Consider the following 19489-nt stretch of genomic DNA (forward strand, 5'->3'; position numbering starts at 1 on the left):
TCCCCCCCCCCCAAGATCTGCTGTCTTTTCTTCATCTATAATAATAAGACAAGGCACTTAAGGATATGGACTGGACCTGTGATTTCACTGTAAGCATTTAAATAATACTATGTAAAAAGAATGATGCATTATATACAAAGAACTGCAAAAAGCAGTGTCTGCTCTCAAGAAGCTCACAATCTAAGTCACTGGTACAGAGAACTTCCAGGTGAGGAATTTCCTTCTACCAAATGTAGATCAAAACATTTTCTCCAAGATATATAGACTTAGAACAGTAATACTTAACCAAGGATCCCCAGGGGTGAATGTGGATAGATTTCAGGCATACTGTTAATTTGGATGGGGAAATTTTTATATTTTTATTTTCACAAATCTCAAAATGAAATTTAGCATTTTCTTTAGTTTTTAGAATCATTATTCTGAGAAGTGATCCAGGGTGCCAAAGAATAAGACAGAAAAGACTAGGAAACTTGTCTTTGAAAATTACCTATAATATGGAGAAGTTAAGTAATTTGCCCAGTGTCACATAGGCCATATGTGTCAGCCGTGGGATGTGAACCCAGGTTAAGCACAGTTCTCTGTCCATTATGTCACATTGATTCTCATAGCAAAAGCACAGATTTAGTCATTCCTCAGGTAAGTCAAAACTCTTTGTAGTCTATAATTCCATTCATCTCTACCAAAGAACACTGACCAGAGTTGCTAGTAAGCAAAATTTCTTTGCTATTCTGAAATTATTTTATATGTTAAACATAAATATTTTTAGAAAGATTTTATTTTGAGTTTTACAATTCCCCCCCCCAATCTTGCTTCCCTCCCCCCAACCCCCACAGAAGGCATTCCTTTTTTTTCTTTTTTTTAGGTTTTTTGCAAGGCAAATGGGGTTAAGTGGCTTGCCCAAGGCCACACAGCTAGGTAATTATTAAGTGTCTGAGATCGGATTTGACCCAGGTACTCCTGACTCCAGGGCCGGTGCTTTATCCACTATGCCACCTAGCTGCCCCCAAAGAAGGTGTTCTTAAAAAAATGTTTTAAAGAGGTATGTATTGGGGAGAAGAAGGAAGTGCAAACAGTGCAGCAAAAGAAGCCAGGCAATGGATCGACTAACCTAGACATCACTGAAATTGCACAAACCTTTGGAGATGAATTAATACAACTTTCTACCTAGTACAAGGATCCATTTTACATAGCACCCTTTAGAGATAAGTGACCAAGGGCTTATTCCTTAACAAAGCAGCATATTTCCAATTTTGGACAGTTCTGATTAGAAAGATTGGTCTTATAGTGAACATAAATCTGTCTCCTGGTAACTTCCACCAACTAAAAGTTCTGTGATTACTCAACCTAAATTTAATTTCTCTTCCATCTAACAATCAGTTCTTCAAGTATTTAAAGGCTATCAAATCCTATAAACTCCTTCCTTAGGTTATCTCTTAGCCAGGTTATATATCCCCAACTTCTTGAAGTAATCACAACATATACTTCCAACTTTCTGGCAACCCTTTTCTCACCAGACTTCAGTTCAACACTATGGTTCTGAAAATGTGGCAGCCATAATGGAATGTGATATTTCAGATGTGGTCTGACCAATATACACTACAATCAGCTTTGACATATGGTTTCTCTATTTCTAATAGTTCTCTTTTTAATATAGCCTTAGAAAATTGTGTTAGAATATTTAGCTTTGTTTTGTTGAGGTGGGGCAGGGTTGGTTGCTGTTTCTGACTGTGAGTTCATATTAAACTTGGAGTCAATTAAAAGCTCTTTTTTTCCGCATGAACATGTGTTAATGTTCACCCCAGTTTCTCAAATCCAATATATGTTGCTGTATTGACTAAACCTAAATATAGTATTTTACATGCAGTTGGTTGCAAATTCAGAAGAAAAGAATCTTCCTTAGGACAAACATAATAAGACATACACTGAAGTCTTTCTTACCGATTCAGGAATGCATTTCCAAAGCGACTAAGTTTTCGGAATGGCTTTTTGGGGTCCACAACTAAAGCATTTCCAGGGGTGCTACCTTCAGTTTCTCCATACATTACAGCAATAAAAGAATCTGTTGTGGGCTCTGGACCAATCCTCATACCTGGAAAATCCTGCTCCAGTAAGTACCTAATAGAGACAAGGAAGGCAGAGAAAAAACAAAGAAATAAAGAAAAGATGAACTTGTGGTACAAAGCAGGAGGCCAAAAAACTTCCTGGAATTAAGGATTCTGACATGAGAAACAAATTAGTTTTGAGGGATGAAGCATGCAGAGGATCTTCTGTCATGGTTAGCTGAACCAGACGTCCTTCTGGGACAAGGGGAATGGGAAGAATGAGAAGGTGGTAGTAAGAGTTATGGGACGGAACCCTTGTGGCAGTTCTCACTGGAGAACTAAGGAAGAACACTCTGAATACTGAGGTTCTGGGGTGGGGGGAGCAACTTGTTCATCCTATCCTGGTTACAATTCTGACCATTTTGGGGAGTTTGTTGTTATTTAGTTCTTTCAATTGTGTCGGAATCTTGATGAGCCCATTTGGGGTTTTCTTGGCAAAGATACTGGAATGATTCAATAATTTCTTCTCTAGATCATTTTACAGGTGAGGCAACTGAGGCAAACCAGGTTAAAAGACTTGCCCAGAGTCTGACCATTTTTATAAAAAGGAAAATCCAGAAACAGTCCTCCAAGAAAGGAAAATGTTACTTTATCATCTTGCTAATGAACAAACATCATTTTAAAAACCTCTATTTGGATTGTATCCAGCATCTGGGTCAAATTTTTGACAGAATTGCTTCTGAAAGCATGCTATGTTCTAGTTTTGTATGCCTCTTTAATAAGCACTTCAATGGGCACATCAGCAAAAACAGAAAGTGAAATTCACTCTGGGAGATGAATTGTTTTCTTATCACTAACAATAATTACACCAGGGCTTCCTAATCTTTTCCTTACTGGCCTACTAACATATTTCTTAATTTGTTGCAATATCCCAGGATGTAGTGGTAGTGATAAAGACATTTCTATCAAAAATTAAGCAGGGGGCGGCTAGGTGGTGCAGTGGATAAAGCACTGGCCCTGGAGTCAGGAGTACCTGGGTTCAAATCCGGTCTCAGACATTTAATAATTACCTAGCTGTGTGGCCTTGGGCAAATCACTTAACCCCATTTGCCTTGCAAAAACAAAAACAAAAACAAAAATTAAGCAGAAAGGGACACGGAAAGGTTCAGACTAGATGACACGGATGACTACATCCAATAATAACAATCATTAGTATTATTAGCAAAAATTATTATTATCAATAGTACTAAAAATATTAGTAATGTGAGTAGTGTACATTTACAGATTGATTTATAGTGCTCAGGGAGGTAGCATTATAAAACAGACAGAAAGCTGGTCTCAGGGTCAGAGACATACCTCTGATTTATATATATATATATATATATGTATATATACATATATATATATATATATATATATATATATTTACACACACACACAGACCATATGATCCCGAGTAATTACTTAATCCCTCTTAGTATTAGTCATTTACCTTGAAATTTCATAGAAACTGCTGACTGGCAATGGTAGAATTTCTTCATCTTTAGGTGATAACTCTCACATCAATGCTCCAAAGCCAATGCATGTATTTATAGTCAACTTTTCTCATGCATCCTGTGAGGACACCTAGTCCAAGGATTACTATACCCATTTTGTAGATCAGGATGCTGCAGATTGGAGTTTGTGATATGCTTGGGGTCATTTAAATTTTAAGTAATGAAATTGGGACTTCAATACTCATTCTTCTCATTGGATTGCAAGTGCAATCAATGGTTTTTCCATTATACTACACTGACCAAAGCAAACCTCATGCTAGGTTCCTGCTGAGAAGGGTGAAGGGATATGCAGAATAGAAATAAGAAAAATAGGAATTGTTTCAGTCAAGTGACAGGCCTTTAAGGAAAGAAATGAGAAGTGCAACTGCAAGGGAAAATTGTTTTGCTATAACAAATTTGGTTTCTATAAACCACTGTTGTACCCTGATCAATGATGGGTTAGCATGCTAAGATCTATCTATTCTTGTGGACTATTGCACAGATAGTCAGATACAGCTGATGTTTTGTTTTATTTTGCTGAACTAATTTTTTTCCTTTTTTTTAAAAAAAATCTTTCTTACAAAGGAAGTTTTGCAAGGGAGGGGAGAGGAAGCAAGAAGGGGTATATTTGGAAATTAATAGGTTGTAAAATTAAAAATATTTTAAAAAGTTGTACCTTTCTAATGATCTTCCACTTAGGTTGATTTTTTTCCTCAAAGAACAGAATGTACCAAGAGTCTTACTGCTTTAGCACTAAGTTTACAAACCTTGTAAATATGGATACTGATATCTATATTTACACACATGTACACATGCATGCATGCACACAACAGATGCACACAGGTCTAGGGGTGAGAAGGAAAAGAAAAGCCTTGAAGAGTGATTTTGATCTCTCTCTTCCTGACTCACTTTCTTCCTCCACAAATAAGAGTAGCTATTTGTGGAGGTAGGGGGGAGGAGAGAAAACTCTTGGAATGTATTGCCTGTGGGACAGACAAAACAGTGGACTGAAATCTAAAACCCCAAAGAACAATACATCATTTCTTCCTGCCTTCCCAAAGTCCCAGTTTCAGTTCAGTCTAAATGTTGAGAAGCTCTCAATGTGTCTGGGGACATCTGGAAGAGAAAGGGTGGCTCAGATGACAGCGGGTCAGGATCACTAGGTTATTTAGAAGGGGTCTTAAGAAGTCACAGCATGCAGACAGCTAGGTGGTGGAGTGTATAGAGTGTTGAGTTCAAACCCGACATCACTCATTAGCTGTGTGACCTGGACAAGTCACTTAACCCTGTTTACTTTAGTTTCCTCATCTGTAAGGTGAACTGAAAAAGGAAATTGTAAAGAAAACTCTGCCAAGAAAAGTCCAAATGGGGTCACAAAGAGTTAGACACACTGAATACGACTCAAGTTTCAGGAGGACTTATATAGGGTTGGCACCCAGAAAACTGCTGATTTTAATCTAAGGATCTTTAAGGAAGGAAATTATGCAATTTCACTTAGTCATTCATTCTAGTGTCAGACAATCATTTGATGTAGAAATGTTTTTGTATCTAACCTAAAACTGGATAGACTTGACCCACCACCATGGAGGAAGCAGGATGAACATTCAGTATATGCCCTGTTTGCTGGATAGGCTGGAGAGGAGATTCTTCTTCAGGCTCAGCTATATGACTTCTGAAGTCATATAGGTTCTATGGAATTCCTAGCTGGGAAAGCCAGATATAAATAGAATCTTCCAAACTCTCATATGCTGGGGACCCCACTGTATCATCAGGTGGTTTTCTGAAACACTCATCTAAATTAAAGTCCAATAAACCTCATTAATTTGGAGTAACTGGGGGGAGTGGATATGTGTGTGTGGGGTGGAGAATGGGTGTCAACCAAGAACGGGGGAAAAATATGAATTATAGAACTTTTTAAAAAGAGCAATTACTACTTTTGAGTACACAAAGTAACAGGAATAGCTAAGAGTTTTATAAATCTTTCCAGAACTGCTTTAATGAATAGATGCATTGTTTGTAAGTAATACACAGATTGTATGCATGGAAAATGAGTGTCACCAAAGTGAAAATGGTCACGAAATGTACCCAAACCTCCAGTGGCTCCCAATTGCCTCTAGGATAGAATACAACCTCCTTAGGACTCTCTACCTCAAGATTTCTACCATCTGGTTCCAATCTACCTTTCCATCCTGTTTTCAATTTAATTCAGTATATTTATTAAGCAAATGCTACATGTCAAGGACTAGTGCCCTATGGGTTACAAAGACAAAAAAATCCTCCAAATTCCCCTCTCTTTATGGACCCTGCCCATCAGTCAAATTAGAATACTAGCTCTTCCTCTACTTCAGCCTGTACTTTCCTACTTTCATGTATTTGCAGTATAGGGAGTGCCTAGAATGCATTCCCTGTTCATTTTAGCCTAAAATTCTTTCTTTTAAGGACAGTTCAGGTAGCATCTCTTCCAAGTCTCTCCACTCCCCAAGTGAAAGTGATAACTCTCACATCAAAATTTCCTAGAGTATATTCTTTGAATCTCTCCTTAGCTCTTATTACAGTCTACCATGTACCATGTCTATCTGTGAATATGACACATCCATCCAATTAGACTGTAAACTCCTTAGCGTTGGTAGTTATATCATTTTTCATGAGACTGCATAGCACAGTCTTTTCCACATGTGTTGATGTTGAGTCATTTGTCAGTTGTGTATGACTCTTCGTGATACCATTTAGAGTTTTCTTGGTAAGATACTGGAGTGGTTTGCCATTTTTTTCTTCTGCTCATTTTACAGATGAGGAACTGAGGTCAACAGAATTAAGTGACTTCTCCAAGGTCAGAGTTAACAAGTGTCTCAAGTCAAATGTGAACTAAGGAAGATGAGCCTTCCTGGCTCCAGGTCTGGCATTCCATCCTCATGTCATCCTAGTTATCCCTCCCCCTTCCACCTAGTGGGTATTTAATTAATATATACTGAAGTAAAAAGAAATAAAACTATTTGATCAGCAAAATGAGTTTGTAAAAGTCAATTAAATCCAGTTCTCAATGATGCAAAATGGGAAGGAGCTAAGGAGACACTTATCCCACCTTCTCATTGAAAGGTTTACCAATCAGCATTGCCTTACCATCACAATAAAAGTGGCTCAAAGTTGAACTAGGGACAGTCCTCACTCCAGCTGATTGATACTTTGGGATTGATAACCTCTTTTTTGTCTTTAAAAAAAAGTCAATCAAGTTTCTCTTAAGGGATTATAATATATAGAGAGAACAGATTACTATGATCTCTAAGTTCCTTTTAAATTTAAAATTATTTAATGATTATTTATTTTGCTTATATTATTAATTTTCTTAGTGAACTCTTGTTTTTTAATAGATAGAAAACTTTATCACTACTCTTGTCAAAATGATAATTTCCAGGATTCATTACAGTTTAGTGTGTGTGGTTATTTCAAGAAACAATGGGTGGTCATTAAACTAAGTGATCATTAAAAGCATATAGAGAGGCAACTAGGTAGTGTAGTGGATAGAGCACCAGCCCTGGGGTCAGGAAGGCCTGAGTTCAAATCAGACCTCAAACAAATAATAATTACCTAGTTGTGTGACCTTGGGCAAGTCTCTTAACCTCATTGCCTTAAATAAATTTAAAAATTTTTTAAAAAATATTAAAAGCATATGGAGCTGTTAAGGAAGAGAGTCCTGAGAGATAATGTGATGAAATAATTCTAACAAGAAAAAAGTCATCACATACAGCCTTTAAGAAAACTGAAGTTTTTTCTTTGTGATGGGAAGGGTCATGGTACATATCTGTAGTGTAAAAAAAATCAGGCACAAATAAAACTGAATTCTGACATATTAAAATATATGTTGAAATTCAAAGAATTTTAATTGATACCATTTCCACACTTCACAAACATGTTCCACTAATATTATTTTGCTTGAGAAGAACCTAAATCCTGGGTCAGGCTGTTATTTGGAATGGGCGGAATGGGAAGGGGGTAGAGTATAGGGTTTGTTTTCTGTCTTTTTTTAAAAAATAAATTTTGAAATCACTATCATGGCAAGCTTTGGTTGATACTGAGAATATTAATAGAATTAATTTAATTAAGGATAATGAAAAAATATGCCATGAACAATCAAGAATTCCTATATCACCGTGGGGGACAGGCAGAAAAGGGGAGACATTTGCTGATCTAACAATTTGGTTTTCCATATAGTACTTTTTTTTTTTTTTTTTTTTTTTTAGTTTTTGCAAGGCAATGGGGTTAAATGGCTTGCCCAAGACCACACGGCTAGGTAATTATTAAGTGTCTGAGGCAGGATTTGAACTCAGGTACTCCTGACTCCAAGGCCAGTGCTCTATCCACTGCGCCACCTAGCCACCCCCCATATAATCCCCCCAAGAAATCCAAGAACAATCACAAAGTGTCTTGGCCTTGAAAAAGCCTTCGTGTGTGTGTGTGTGTGTGTGTGTGTGTGTGTGTGAGAGAGAGAAAGAGACACAACCTCCAAATAGTACTGGACTGTGACCACCAGAGGTACACAGATATCTCCAACTCTAACAGTACCCTATGTTAGCACAAAATGCCATCCTTCCTCTTTGAACCTTCAGGTAGACAACAAATATTATAATTTGAGAATCTATTTGCAACTTTTCATATAGTTTCAATGGCCAACTCTGCTGATGACTGCAAGCCCTCATCCTCTCTTCAGTTCCATTCTTGTATTTCCAGTGAGTCAGTGGTAATTTCCCCTCAAAATCTCATTGTCAACTCAAACATGCTCAAACTCAAAAAAAGCTCAAAGGTTTACTCATTGAAAGTACAAGGTTTTTTTTTTTTTTGACTCCTCATTGCTCTCTAAATCTAATCATTAGTTTCTATTAAATCCTCTATGATCTCTTGATTCTATCCCTATTGGTATCACTTTGGTTCAGTCCTTGATTATCTCATGTCTTCTGTTTGGTTTTTCTGCACTCTAAACTATCCTGATTATTGCTACCAGATGCATTGTCCTAAGAACAGCTCTGATTCCTACTTCTAACAAAAAACTAATCAGTTAATCCTTTTAAGGGCCTTAAAATTCTTTAGCCTGGTTATTCAAGACTTTTCACAAACTGGCCCATGTCCCTTCTGACTTAAGTTCCCATTACTCTCCTATCCTGTTTATCTCAGTTTAAAAATGATCTTTCCCCCTTTCAGAAGTTGTCACTAGGTCAAGGTCTATCTTCAAATCCAATGCTCTTTCTGCTTTTCCATGTTGACTATCTCTATATGCTGGTATCTTCTCCACATATCTGACTATAGTTGTAGCAAAAGACATGAAGCAAGGGTTGATGTAAAGTTGTTGTGGCTATTCAGGCTATCAATGACTCAACTTGAGAGGCTTTCCTGAATGCCATTCAGGAAGAATTTATGGGACACTGTTATGTTTCAAAGTCATCTATCCTTTTTACCCTTCATCATGAGTAGTTTAAGCCTTTTTTCCTCTCCTTTTAACCATTCACCTTTATTTTTCTCCTCCCATTAGTTAACTTTTTTTTTTTTAGTATTTTTTGCAAGTGGCTTGTCCAAGGCCACACAGCTAGGTAATTATTAAGTGTCTGAGGCCAGATTTGAACTAAGGTATTCCTGACTCCAAGCCTGGTGCTCTATCCACTGCACCACCTAGCCGCCCCTCCATTAGTTAACTTTTGAAGATATCTCTTACCCTTCATTTTTCATTTTTACATAGTGACAAATACTTTCATCATAATATTAATAAAAATTCATACATGGGACTTTAAAGTTTCAAGTTGCTTTCTTTACATTAACCCTGTGGGTATCTGAGGCAAACCTATCTCTGTATAGATAAGGAAACTGGTTCAGAGATGTCCACTTGCCATGATCACATACTTAGATCACATACTCAGATGGGAATTCAGACAGACTCCTATCTGCTACATGCATACCTTTATCTTCTATTCTTTTCCAGCCTTTCCTGAGTTTATAACACTTGGAAAAAAGTTATCTTAGAAAACATGTCACTTTCAGAGCAGCAGAACTGGGACTATAGTTAACAACTCTGCCAGGTTTTAATTGCTGATTTTTTGTAAAGACAAACAAGTGTATAATTTCAAAGGTCTTTTAAGACAAGGAAGTACTAAAACATGCCAGCCACTCAGCTACAGAGAAAAGATAGATGAATTTTTGTTGTCTGTCTCCCAGGCTTTCCCAAAGCTGCAAATTTTGAGTCTGAGGAGTCTCTATGACTTTGCCTGCCACACCAAGGGTTTGAAGAAACCTGATGTTATAGGAAGGTTAAGGAATTTAATCTCATAATCTGCAGACTATTGAGTAAATTGATATAAGCATGTTGAGTTGAAGTTTCTGTTCCTTGTTCCTGATTTCTAATTGAGCTGTAGTTCTCCTGGGTTCTAAGAGGCAGTTTATACAAATCTGAATTCTAAGTTAAGAATAGGGAAATAGAGTCCAATCTTGTAGAACTTCCACATCAACCTAGCCGGAGTGGCTAATGATATTAGATTCAAAGAGTAATTTAATTTTTTTTTAATTTTTTTTTTTTAGGTTTTTGCAAGGCAAATGGGGTTAACTGGCTTGCCCAAGGTCACACAGCTAGGTTATTATTAAGTGTCTGAGGTCGGATTTGAACCCAGGTACTCCTGACTTCAGGGCCAGTGTTTTATCCACTACGCCACCTAGCCGCCCCCTAAAGAGTAATTTTAAAGAGCTATGAGAAAGATTTCTTTTTTGTTTTGGAACTATATAGTTCTTTCACTCTAAGAAAGGCTTTTTCAAGTTTTTGCTTTATGGCAGAAAACTGCTGTTTGTTCAATGAGTCAATTTTCTCTCAAATATAGGAAGAGGTAATGAAAAGAATCTCAATTCAACTTACCTCACCCATTTTAAAAATTGTAATCTTCCTAAAGTCATTGAAAAAAAGTAAACATGGGGTGACTAGGTGGCGTAGTGGATAAAACACTGGCCCTGAAGTCAGGAGTACCTGGGTTCAAATCCGACCTCAGACACTTAATAATAACCTAGCTGTGTGACCTTGGGCAAGCCAGTTAACCCCATTTGCCTTGCAAAAACCTAAAAAAAAAAAGTAAACAATCATATCAGCAGTCAACATTTAAATAGTTTCCATGTGGTCCTAAGAAGTTAGCTATATAAATTTTTTCCTTCAGTTGTTAAGTGAGAATCACCATGAAGAATGCATAAATTTTGGGGTCAATTTCATGTTTAAAATTCTCAGAAAAGAAAAGTCATCAGACAACAACAATCTGAGAACATATGGCTCTTTGTGCATTTTAGGTTTGTTACATCTTTGTTAGAAGGTGAAGGACATGTGTTATTTTCATTTTTTTGACTATTTTTCAAAGTTGTTTTTCTTTATACTATCATTATCACTGTATAAGTTGTTCTCCTAGGCCTGCTCACTTTGATCTTTATCAGTTCAAAAAGGTTTTCTCATTTTTCCCTGAAACTGTCTATTCTATCATTTCTCAAGGTACAATAATATTTCATTATATTCATATGCCATTCCCCATTAGGACAGTCTCCCAGTTTCTAGTTTTTGGCTACCATAAAAACAGCTAACATACATATGTGTGTACGTGTGTACATGTGTACGTGTGTGTGTGTGTGTGTGTGTATACATTAAACCTATTGATTCTTTTACTCTTTGATTTCTTTGGGGTATGGACCTAGAAGAGGAATAGCTTTGGTCAAAGGGTATGCACCGTTTGGTAACTTTATTGGCATAGTTCCAAACTGCTTTCCAGAATGGATCAATTGTGCACCAGAGTTCCGATTTTTCCACAGTCCTTCAACATTTGTCATTTTTTTCTTTTGTCTTCTTTGCCAGTCTGACAGTAAACCTTCATTTTTTTCAACTGTAAAACTTCAAAAGGGTCTTGATCTGTGGTTTTTTTGTGCTTTCTCTATAACTTAAATCTTAGAGAGCCGTTTAGTGCATGAAGATGTACAGTCTAAACGCTTTGTTTACAGATGAGGAAACCAAGGCACAGAAAGGTTAAGTGATTTACTAAGGTCATGCAAATGAGAGACAGAGTGAGGATTAAAACCCATATTTCCTTACTCCAAATCCAGTGAGTACCCTTCTGACCCTACTGAGCTCTCATTTATTTTGCCTTTTTCCCCAAAGAATAGTCTCTTTTTTCTTCTAATTCTTTTCTATTTTCAAAACAATTCAGGTCTTTCCTTATCTAGCAAAATTTTTCCTTTATCCTGTTTGCTATTCCAACTACAAAACAATCTTGTTCCTTTTTGCTCTCCAACTATTTGAACTTATCTTGCCTAGTTTATACAAGATCATTTAGGGAAGGAGTTGGGAACAAGTATTTATTAAGTTCATCTGTCATACCAGGCACTGTACTAAATGCTTTTAAAATATTATCTCATTTGATCCTCACAACAACCCTAGGAGAGATAGGTGCTATTATTAGCACCCAATTTCATAGTGAAGGTGACTGAAGCAGACAGAAGTTGTGACTTTCCCAGACTCATCTTCCTGAGTTCAAAACTGGCCTCAGACCTCACTAGCTATGTGACTCTGGGCAAGTCACTTAACCCTGTTTGCGCCAGTTTCCTCATCTGTGAAACAAGCTGGAGAAGGAAACGGCAAATGGGGTCCAGTCTCTGCCAAGAAAATCCCAAATGGAGTCATGAAGAGCCAGATAGGACTGAATAACAATTTCTTTAATAAACTCTGTTAATAAAAATTGTTTCCCTCCAAATGACAAAGATAAAAGCAGAAAGGATACACCAAAAAATGATGACACATCAACATCTAAACCAACTGCATTTCCACTGAAATTCATTCATCATTTTTGAGGGCTTTTCTAGTTCATTTCTCAATTCTTACTTGGACTGTAGCTAAGAATGCAATGTGTCATTTTCAAGTTTGTAAAGCTTCAGGTTAGTGTTTAATAAATGATTAATAACAGCACACACAAGTCATAATGACAAATACAAACTGGTATAACAACACCAGCCTCTGAACAAATAATATTTGGGGTACTGTAATTATATATTATGTACTTACATTGTGCCTTTTATCTATAGATGCCATGGAATTCCCATCATCTACCTCTGTGCCTGTCACTTAACATATAAGGTTTTATTACTTGTGAATTTGAAAGATGCTCAATATGCCTGAATCTTCAGATGTAAAACTTATTTGCTGCATTTCAGACTGAGATTTCTGGTAGAGAACAAAATACATAATTTTTTAAAATAGATTTAAAAGTACCCCTTCTACTACCCTTCCAAGAAACAAAAACAAACCAGGATTATTGCTCAATGACATCTTCCTTCAGTGAATAACAAGACAAATTTGTTCAGAAATACTCTCTCCAGTGGAAGGGCCATTAGTAGTCATCTGATTCAACCCCTAGCTGAACAAAAATCACCTCTCTAGCACTTTCATCCAGGATTTATCAAGTCTTTGCTTGAAGTCTTCTAACAAGGAGGCCCTTATTACCTCTGGAAGTAGGTAATCTATTACATTTTGTGGAAGTAGTCTATTCCACTTTGGAAGTGCCAATTGTTAGAAATCTTTTCCTTACATGGAAAAAATATCTGTCTTTCTGTAGCCTCTACCAGGTGTGTCCAACCTGACCCTCATGGGTCACTCATGACTATTTGTGGTGTGGTTTACATTGTAGTCATAAATGAATATTGAATTCTGTATGTTATGCTTGCCAGGTTTTTGTTGAGCAGTGTGGCCCAGAAGAGCTAAAAAGTTGGACACCTTTTCATACACACTGCTTTTGGTTATGATCTCTGGAGTCAAGGAAGACATGGCAGCTCTTACCCAGTTCAGCTCCCCTCTCTCCTGCTCCCCACTCCCCAAGTCTTGCTTTTTCCAGGCTAAATATTTCTAGTTCCTTCAAATGATCCCTGTAAGTAACTTATTTATATAGCATTTACAAAGATTATCTAATTTTGTTCTTAACTACCCACCCCTGGGAGGCAGATGCTCTCCTTTATTCCCATTATAAAGATGAGGAAATTGAGGTTGAGAGAGATTAAGTGGCTTGTGCAGCATCATGCAGCTTGTAAGTGCTTGAGGCAGAATTCAAACTCAGGTCTTCCTGATTCCAGGCTCATGTGTTCTAGCCTAGCTGTCTCTAAACATGTATGGCATGAGACCTACAGGACCTTCACTACCCTGGTTGATCTCTCCCAGAATCCCTTCAGTTTATCCACCTGCTTCTTAGAACATATATTCTGAATTCTAATTTCAGTAACATATCTTGTTTATGCCACAGGCATAAATACACAAATATAGTCTTTCATGATTTACAAAGTCCTTTCCTTAAAACAACACTGTGAGATAGGTAGTGTGAGTATTCTTATCCTTATTTTACAGATGGAGAGGAAATGGGAAGTAGTAGAGAGATAGCTGACCTTCAAGTCAGGAAGACCTGGGCTGCAGTCCTGCCTCATACTCTGGCTTTGTGACCCTGGACAAGTCCCTTTTATCTCTTAGTGTTCTAGGCAAATCCTTAAGCACATACAAGTGCTGACCTGCTTTCTTGGAGAGTGTTCTTCATCTCATCAAGGGCACTCTAAACTACACTGGTCTAGCCAAAACAAAAAAAATGTTGTGTATATGAATACATCTGAATATTCATATCTAAATATACATCCTTGCATTCAGTACACAAATGTCCTATAATAATAATAATAATAACTACATTTTTCATCATTTGTAGGAACTATTCAGTCTACTTGGGCAAAGAAATAAGTCACTGTCAAATAGAGATGACATGTAGCCAAAACTTTCTCAGTTCCCAGAAGTATTTGTATCATTTATGAAGTGGTTTCCAAACTATGTTTTTTTTTTTTGCCCTAGGAAAATTGGGACCAAAAATATATTCAGTAACTATCATTCAAAACAAACTCTGAAGAGCAAAAGAAAACAAATATTTTTCAAGATTTGTTCAAGATTTTAAGGAGTTTTACTCGAAATAAATAAAATCTTTAAAAAATAAAAAAAAATTTAAAAAAGAAGTGAGTTTTATTGAGGTATTCATTTTTTTATAAAATGGCCTCAAAAATCAAACAATTTTAAGGAAAATTATTTCACATGAAAAGTTAGAAATATCTTAAGTTTCCTTTGAGACAGTTTTTGATTTGAGTCAGAGTTCATTTAACTGCCTGCTTTTAATAATAGTGTAAGAATTATAAATATTTTCAGTTATTGGGGATGAAGAAACTTCCCACCTAAGGAAATGGAAACTAATAAAGTTTCCCCTACCACAATAAGGGAGCAAGGCTGGCATGGTCATTCTCATTACCTTGCCCTAAACTCCAGATTAACCCTGAAATGAGAAGGGAGTGGAAAGAGGAACTAGAGAGAGCTCTGGACTTGTCATCAAGAAAATTTGAGTTTGAATCCCAACTCTGATTCTTAATCAGCTGAATGGCCATAGATAAATCATTTACCTCTCTAGGTCTCAGTTTCTATATCCATAAAATGGACATAAAAACATTTGTAATACAAAACATGAAAGGTAACATGGTTTAGTGGATGATGTTTGTTATTCATTCTCAAAGAAGACAATGACATCAGGAAGATGATGCCATGATATGCACAAGAATTGAATTTGAGTGAGGGGGTGCTGTGCCTCACCAGCCTCACTTTCTCCTACAGAGTCATCTGGGTCCAGTGGCCAGATATAAATCAAGACAACTGGAGATGGCCCTGGATATGAGGCAGTTAGGGTTAAGTGACTTGCCCAAGGTCACACAGCTAATAAGTATCTGAGGCTGGATTTAAACTTAGGTCCTCCTGACTTCAGAGCCAGGGGTTTTCCCCTAGTACGTCATCTAGCTGATCCATTGGACGTATAGTTAGGATGACCCGGGTTCAAAGTTCCATATGTCTGAGACATATTAGATGCGCAAATCATAGACAATTTGTGAAGATGCTCAAATATGAAACTGTGCATCCAATACTTTATAAACCTTTAAACTCTATATGAAATGTCAGTTATTATTATCACTAATAATAGTTACCAGAGAGCAGGTGTGCTTAAGGAAGGTAAATTGCTATTACTATAGAATGTGGTGGTAGAAGTAATTTGAGTTATTAAAAGTCATACAAAGGGCGGTCAGAAGACTTGGATTAAAATTCTGTCTCCAGTACTATTTGAGTGAGTGGCTGACCCTCTCCAGATCTCAGTTTCCTTCTCTGTAAAATGATCCGGTTGGATATGATTTTTGATGCTTCCATCGCTAAATTCTGAGATCTAGAATCTTATGTCCAATAGGAATAAGTCCTTCTAATCTACTCACCTTTATATTAACATACCCCAAAAAAGTAAAACCCTTAGACTGTGTACACCTACGTACAAGGGTCCTTCTCTCACTAACTCATGTTGCTGTTTCAGTTCTGTCCCATCCTTTCTATACAACTCTGTCAGGACATCTGGAAATAAACTTTCCCTCATCTCAGGACAGAAACGACATGGGAATAGAAGGTAATAGCTACCAGGGCTTTTGTTTTTTTTGGTGATTACTAAGCAGGTGATGATCACCGTCCTTGGGCCTGCTGGGACGACTCTCAGCTGCACCTTAAGATGAAAGCACTAAGGGGAAGGGAGATGCTGGCACTCAACTTAGAATTAAGTTCTGGGGAGGAGTCGGAATTTACAGGGAGCCTAGAAGGGAGGGGAGGGAAAAAGGGGGAAGTCCTGGGGGGGCGACGTAGGCAGAGAATTCAGGGGCCAGGGTTAAGGTCCGTGAATGAGTAATGTGTGTGTGTAGATGGATAGAGATTTAGATAGAGGCAGATAAAAAGTTGTGTTGCCCCATAATTGGTTCCCGTCTGCATTATTCTCAGAAGGTGCCTTTGGTGTGCCAGGGCTGTGGACAGAGCGGGGAGGAAAACTCCCGGGGGAGGAGGGGGCGAGGGGCGCCGGGGCAGAGGCCTAATTCCCGGGCTGAACTGGGCCAACTCCACGGGCTCGGGACCCGGGGGAGGGGAGGGTCAAGGAGGCCGGGGCGGCGCGGGCGCGGTTACCGGATGAAGGTGGTCTTGCCCGTGCTGTACTGGCCCACCAGCAGCACCATGGGCTTGTTGTCGAAGTCGGCGTCCTCCAGCGCCGGCGAGTGGAACTCGTGGAAGCGGTACGCCTCCTCCAGCGGCAGCACCTTGCGCAGGTAGAGCGAACGCAGGCCGCCCGTCACCGTCTGCACCGCGTCCGCCCCGCCGGCCCGATCGCGCCCGCCCTGCCGCCCCATCCAGCTGAACATCCCGACTCGGTCCGGCCCCGCTCCGCTCCGGCCCCTGCGCAGCGCCCCGACGTCGCCCCCGCGGCCCGCCCGGCGGAATGAGGCAGCGGGCGCCCGCGCGCCGCCACCGCCCAAGCCCGGGCCCCGCCCCCCCGAGGCCCGGACCAATCGTCCTCGGACACGTCACCTTTCACCTTCTCGCCTCCGGAGGTTCCCCCCCCGGGCTCCTTCCTGGTTGGGTGCTTTCCAGGCCGCCAGCCTATGGAGAGGAGCTTCCTCATGAATTATTCATGAGGGCGCCAGGCATCCCGCTTTCCCAGTGACTCCGGGGCTGGGCAGCGGCTGGGTCACCTCCCTCACTCTCCCTCCAGCTCAGATGGCACTTGCTTCCGGACCCGTCATCACTCCGAGGGCTTTAGCCCATTTGATTGTCACAGTCTCTGGGGGAGTCCCAGCCAGGGGGCCTCGTACATGGTAACATCAACACCACCCCAGAGCTAGTTCAACGTTAATGTCAGCGGGACACGTGTGTGTGATTTAAGATTAAGGGACTAAGGACAGGGGGCTAGTTTAACTAATTAGCTGCTAGTTGACTGACTCCCTGGGATTTATATTGATTTATTTTCATTCATTTATTATTTTTATTTTTTTCCAATTTCACTCAAAGATACTTTTCAACATTCATTTTTTTGGTAAGATTTTGAATTCCACATTTTTCTTCCTCCTCCCTTCCCTCCCCCCTCCCTTTGGCAGCGAGTAATCTGCTATAGATTATACATGAACAAACAACTACATTAACCATACTTCCATACTAGGAAGAATCAGAAGGGGAGGAATAAAAAAAATTTTTTAAAAATGAAAATAGTTTGCTTTGGTCTGGATTCAGACTCCATAGTTTTCTCTGAATGTGGATGATATTATCCCTCTCTGATTGATATTTAACTGGATTATTATTTAATTGGACTTCTGTGATGATAGAAAATTGGTCATTGTCTTCATTATGACTTTTTCATGGACATAGAATCGATTCTTTTCTAGTAAAAAAACAGAAAACAACCCCCCCACACACACACACACACAAAATTGTCATTTGCAAAGTGCTTTACATAGTAATATTGCATTTGATTTCATCAACTTCTAGTAAAAACCAAAAAGCCTACCAACCTATCATATATGTGTGTATATATCAGATATATAAGCACATGTATATATGTTAGAGTTTGCAAAGCACAAAGATACATATAATATTCTCATTTGATCTCACTGATATATTATCTCAAGGATACCAGATGTTTCCTCTCCATTTCAGTGCTTTTGAAATTTCCCAAGCTTGAACTGCACTCTCCTCATCTCCACCCCTTAGAATACCATTGATGTTGGGTAATGACTGAACAAACTGTGGCATATATATATGTATATATATATATATATATATATATATATATATATATATATATATATGATTATATATGATGAAATGCTATTGTTCTACAAACAACTGTGAGGGGTGGGATTTCATGCAAGTCTGGAAAGACTTGCAAGAACTGATGCTGAGTAAAATGAGCCGAACCAAAAGAATATTGTACACATTAACAACAGTGGATGGTGATCAACTATGATGGACTTGTTCACTTCAGCAGTACAATAATCAAAGAAATTCTAAAGGACTTGGAATGGAAAATACCATTCACATCCAGAAAAGGATATAGACCAAAGCTTACTATTTTCAATTTTTAAAATTTATAATTTTTTCTTTCTCATGATTTTCCCCTTTTGTTCTGATTCTTCCTTCACAATGTGATTAGTATGGAAATATGTTTGACATAATTGTACATTTATAACCTATACTAAAATGCTCTCTGCCAAGGGGGATGGGGAAGAGAAGGGAGGGAGGGAGAAAAATGTGAAACTCAAAACCTTACAATAAAAAGATGGTTGAAAACTATCTTTGTAAGTAGGGTGAAAAATAAATAAAACCTTTTTGAAAAATAGCTATTGAAGAAGATGGTGACAAGAATGGATCATGTCTTAGGCACTCTCTCATAAAACTTATAAGCTAAGTACTCTAACTAAATTTTCGAGAGAAAGAACCCACAGAGGGACCGAATGAGGCAGTTCTCCTACTCAAGGTAACCTGGAAAAGAGCAGAAAGGCTCTGCTCCCCAGGGTTGGAGGGGCAGTGCCAGAGCGAAAGAACTTCAGCCTCCCAGAGGCAGCCCCAGGGTGCTGGGAGCCGAGGCTCACAGTAGCGGGGGGAGTTTCCTGAGCTACACCCCAGGGAGCACCAGACACAAATTGGAGGAAGGGGGGAGGGACCTCTGCAGAGCAAGCACATGAAGCCCAGCCTTGGGGCTGGGCTGTGGCTGAGTCACCTTCCTGACTCAGCTGCAGCCTAGTTCCAGGAAATAGAAGCAGGAGCCTCCAGGGCATGAGCCCATTGAACCTAGGGAGGGAAGTGAAGAGAGAGAGACTGCCAAGCTCTGTCCTCTGTCCCTGGAACAGGACTCTGGGGCTCTGAACACATTCCGATCCTGATCACAGTCTAGGACCCCCCATAGAACAGCAGGGCCCCCTCCACCTCAGCCCCGTGGCAGAGGGGGGCACATATGGTCATTCACAGACCAGGAGAGAGGACAGAGCCTCACACACTGAGAC

At 39.0% G+C, this 19489-nt stretch overlaps 1 protein-coding gene across 1 annotated transcript; it reads right to left on the reverse strand.

Annotated features, from left to right (window-relative positions):
• Positions 1 to 837: 837 nt before the first annotated feature.
• LOC141522075 (EH domain-containing protein 4-like) lies at positions 838 to 16855 on the reverse strand. Its single transcript, XM_074235168.1, has 2 exons — positions 16623 to 16855; positions 838 to 2115 (listed from the first exon to the last, which is right to left on the reverse strand). The coding sequence occupies exons 1-2, from the start codon at positions 16853 to 16855 to the stop codon at positions 1935 to 1937; spliced, it is 414 nt and encodes a 137-aa protein (XP_074091269.1). The 3' UTR covers positions 838 to 1934.
• Between the last annotated feature and the right edge of the window lie 2634 nt (positions 16856 to 19489).

The sequence above is a fragment of the Macrotis lagotis genome, chromosome 4 (assembly GCF_037893015.1).
Source record: "Macrotis lagotis isolate mMagLag1 chromosome 4, bilby.v1.9.chrom.fasta, whole genome shotgun sequence".
Lineage (NCBI taxonomy): Eukaryota > Metazoa > Chordata > Mammalia > Peramelemorphia > Peramelidae > Macrotis > Macrotis lagotis.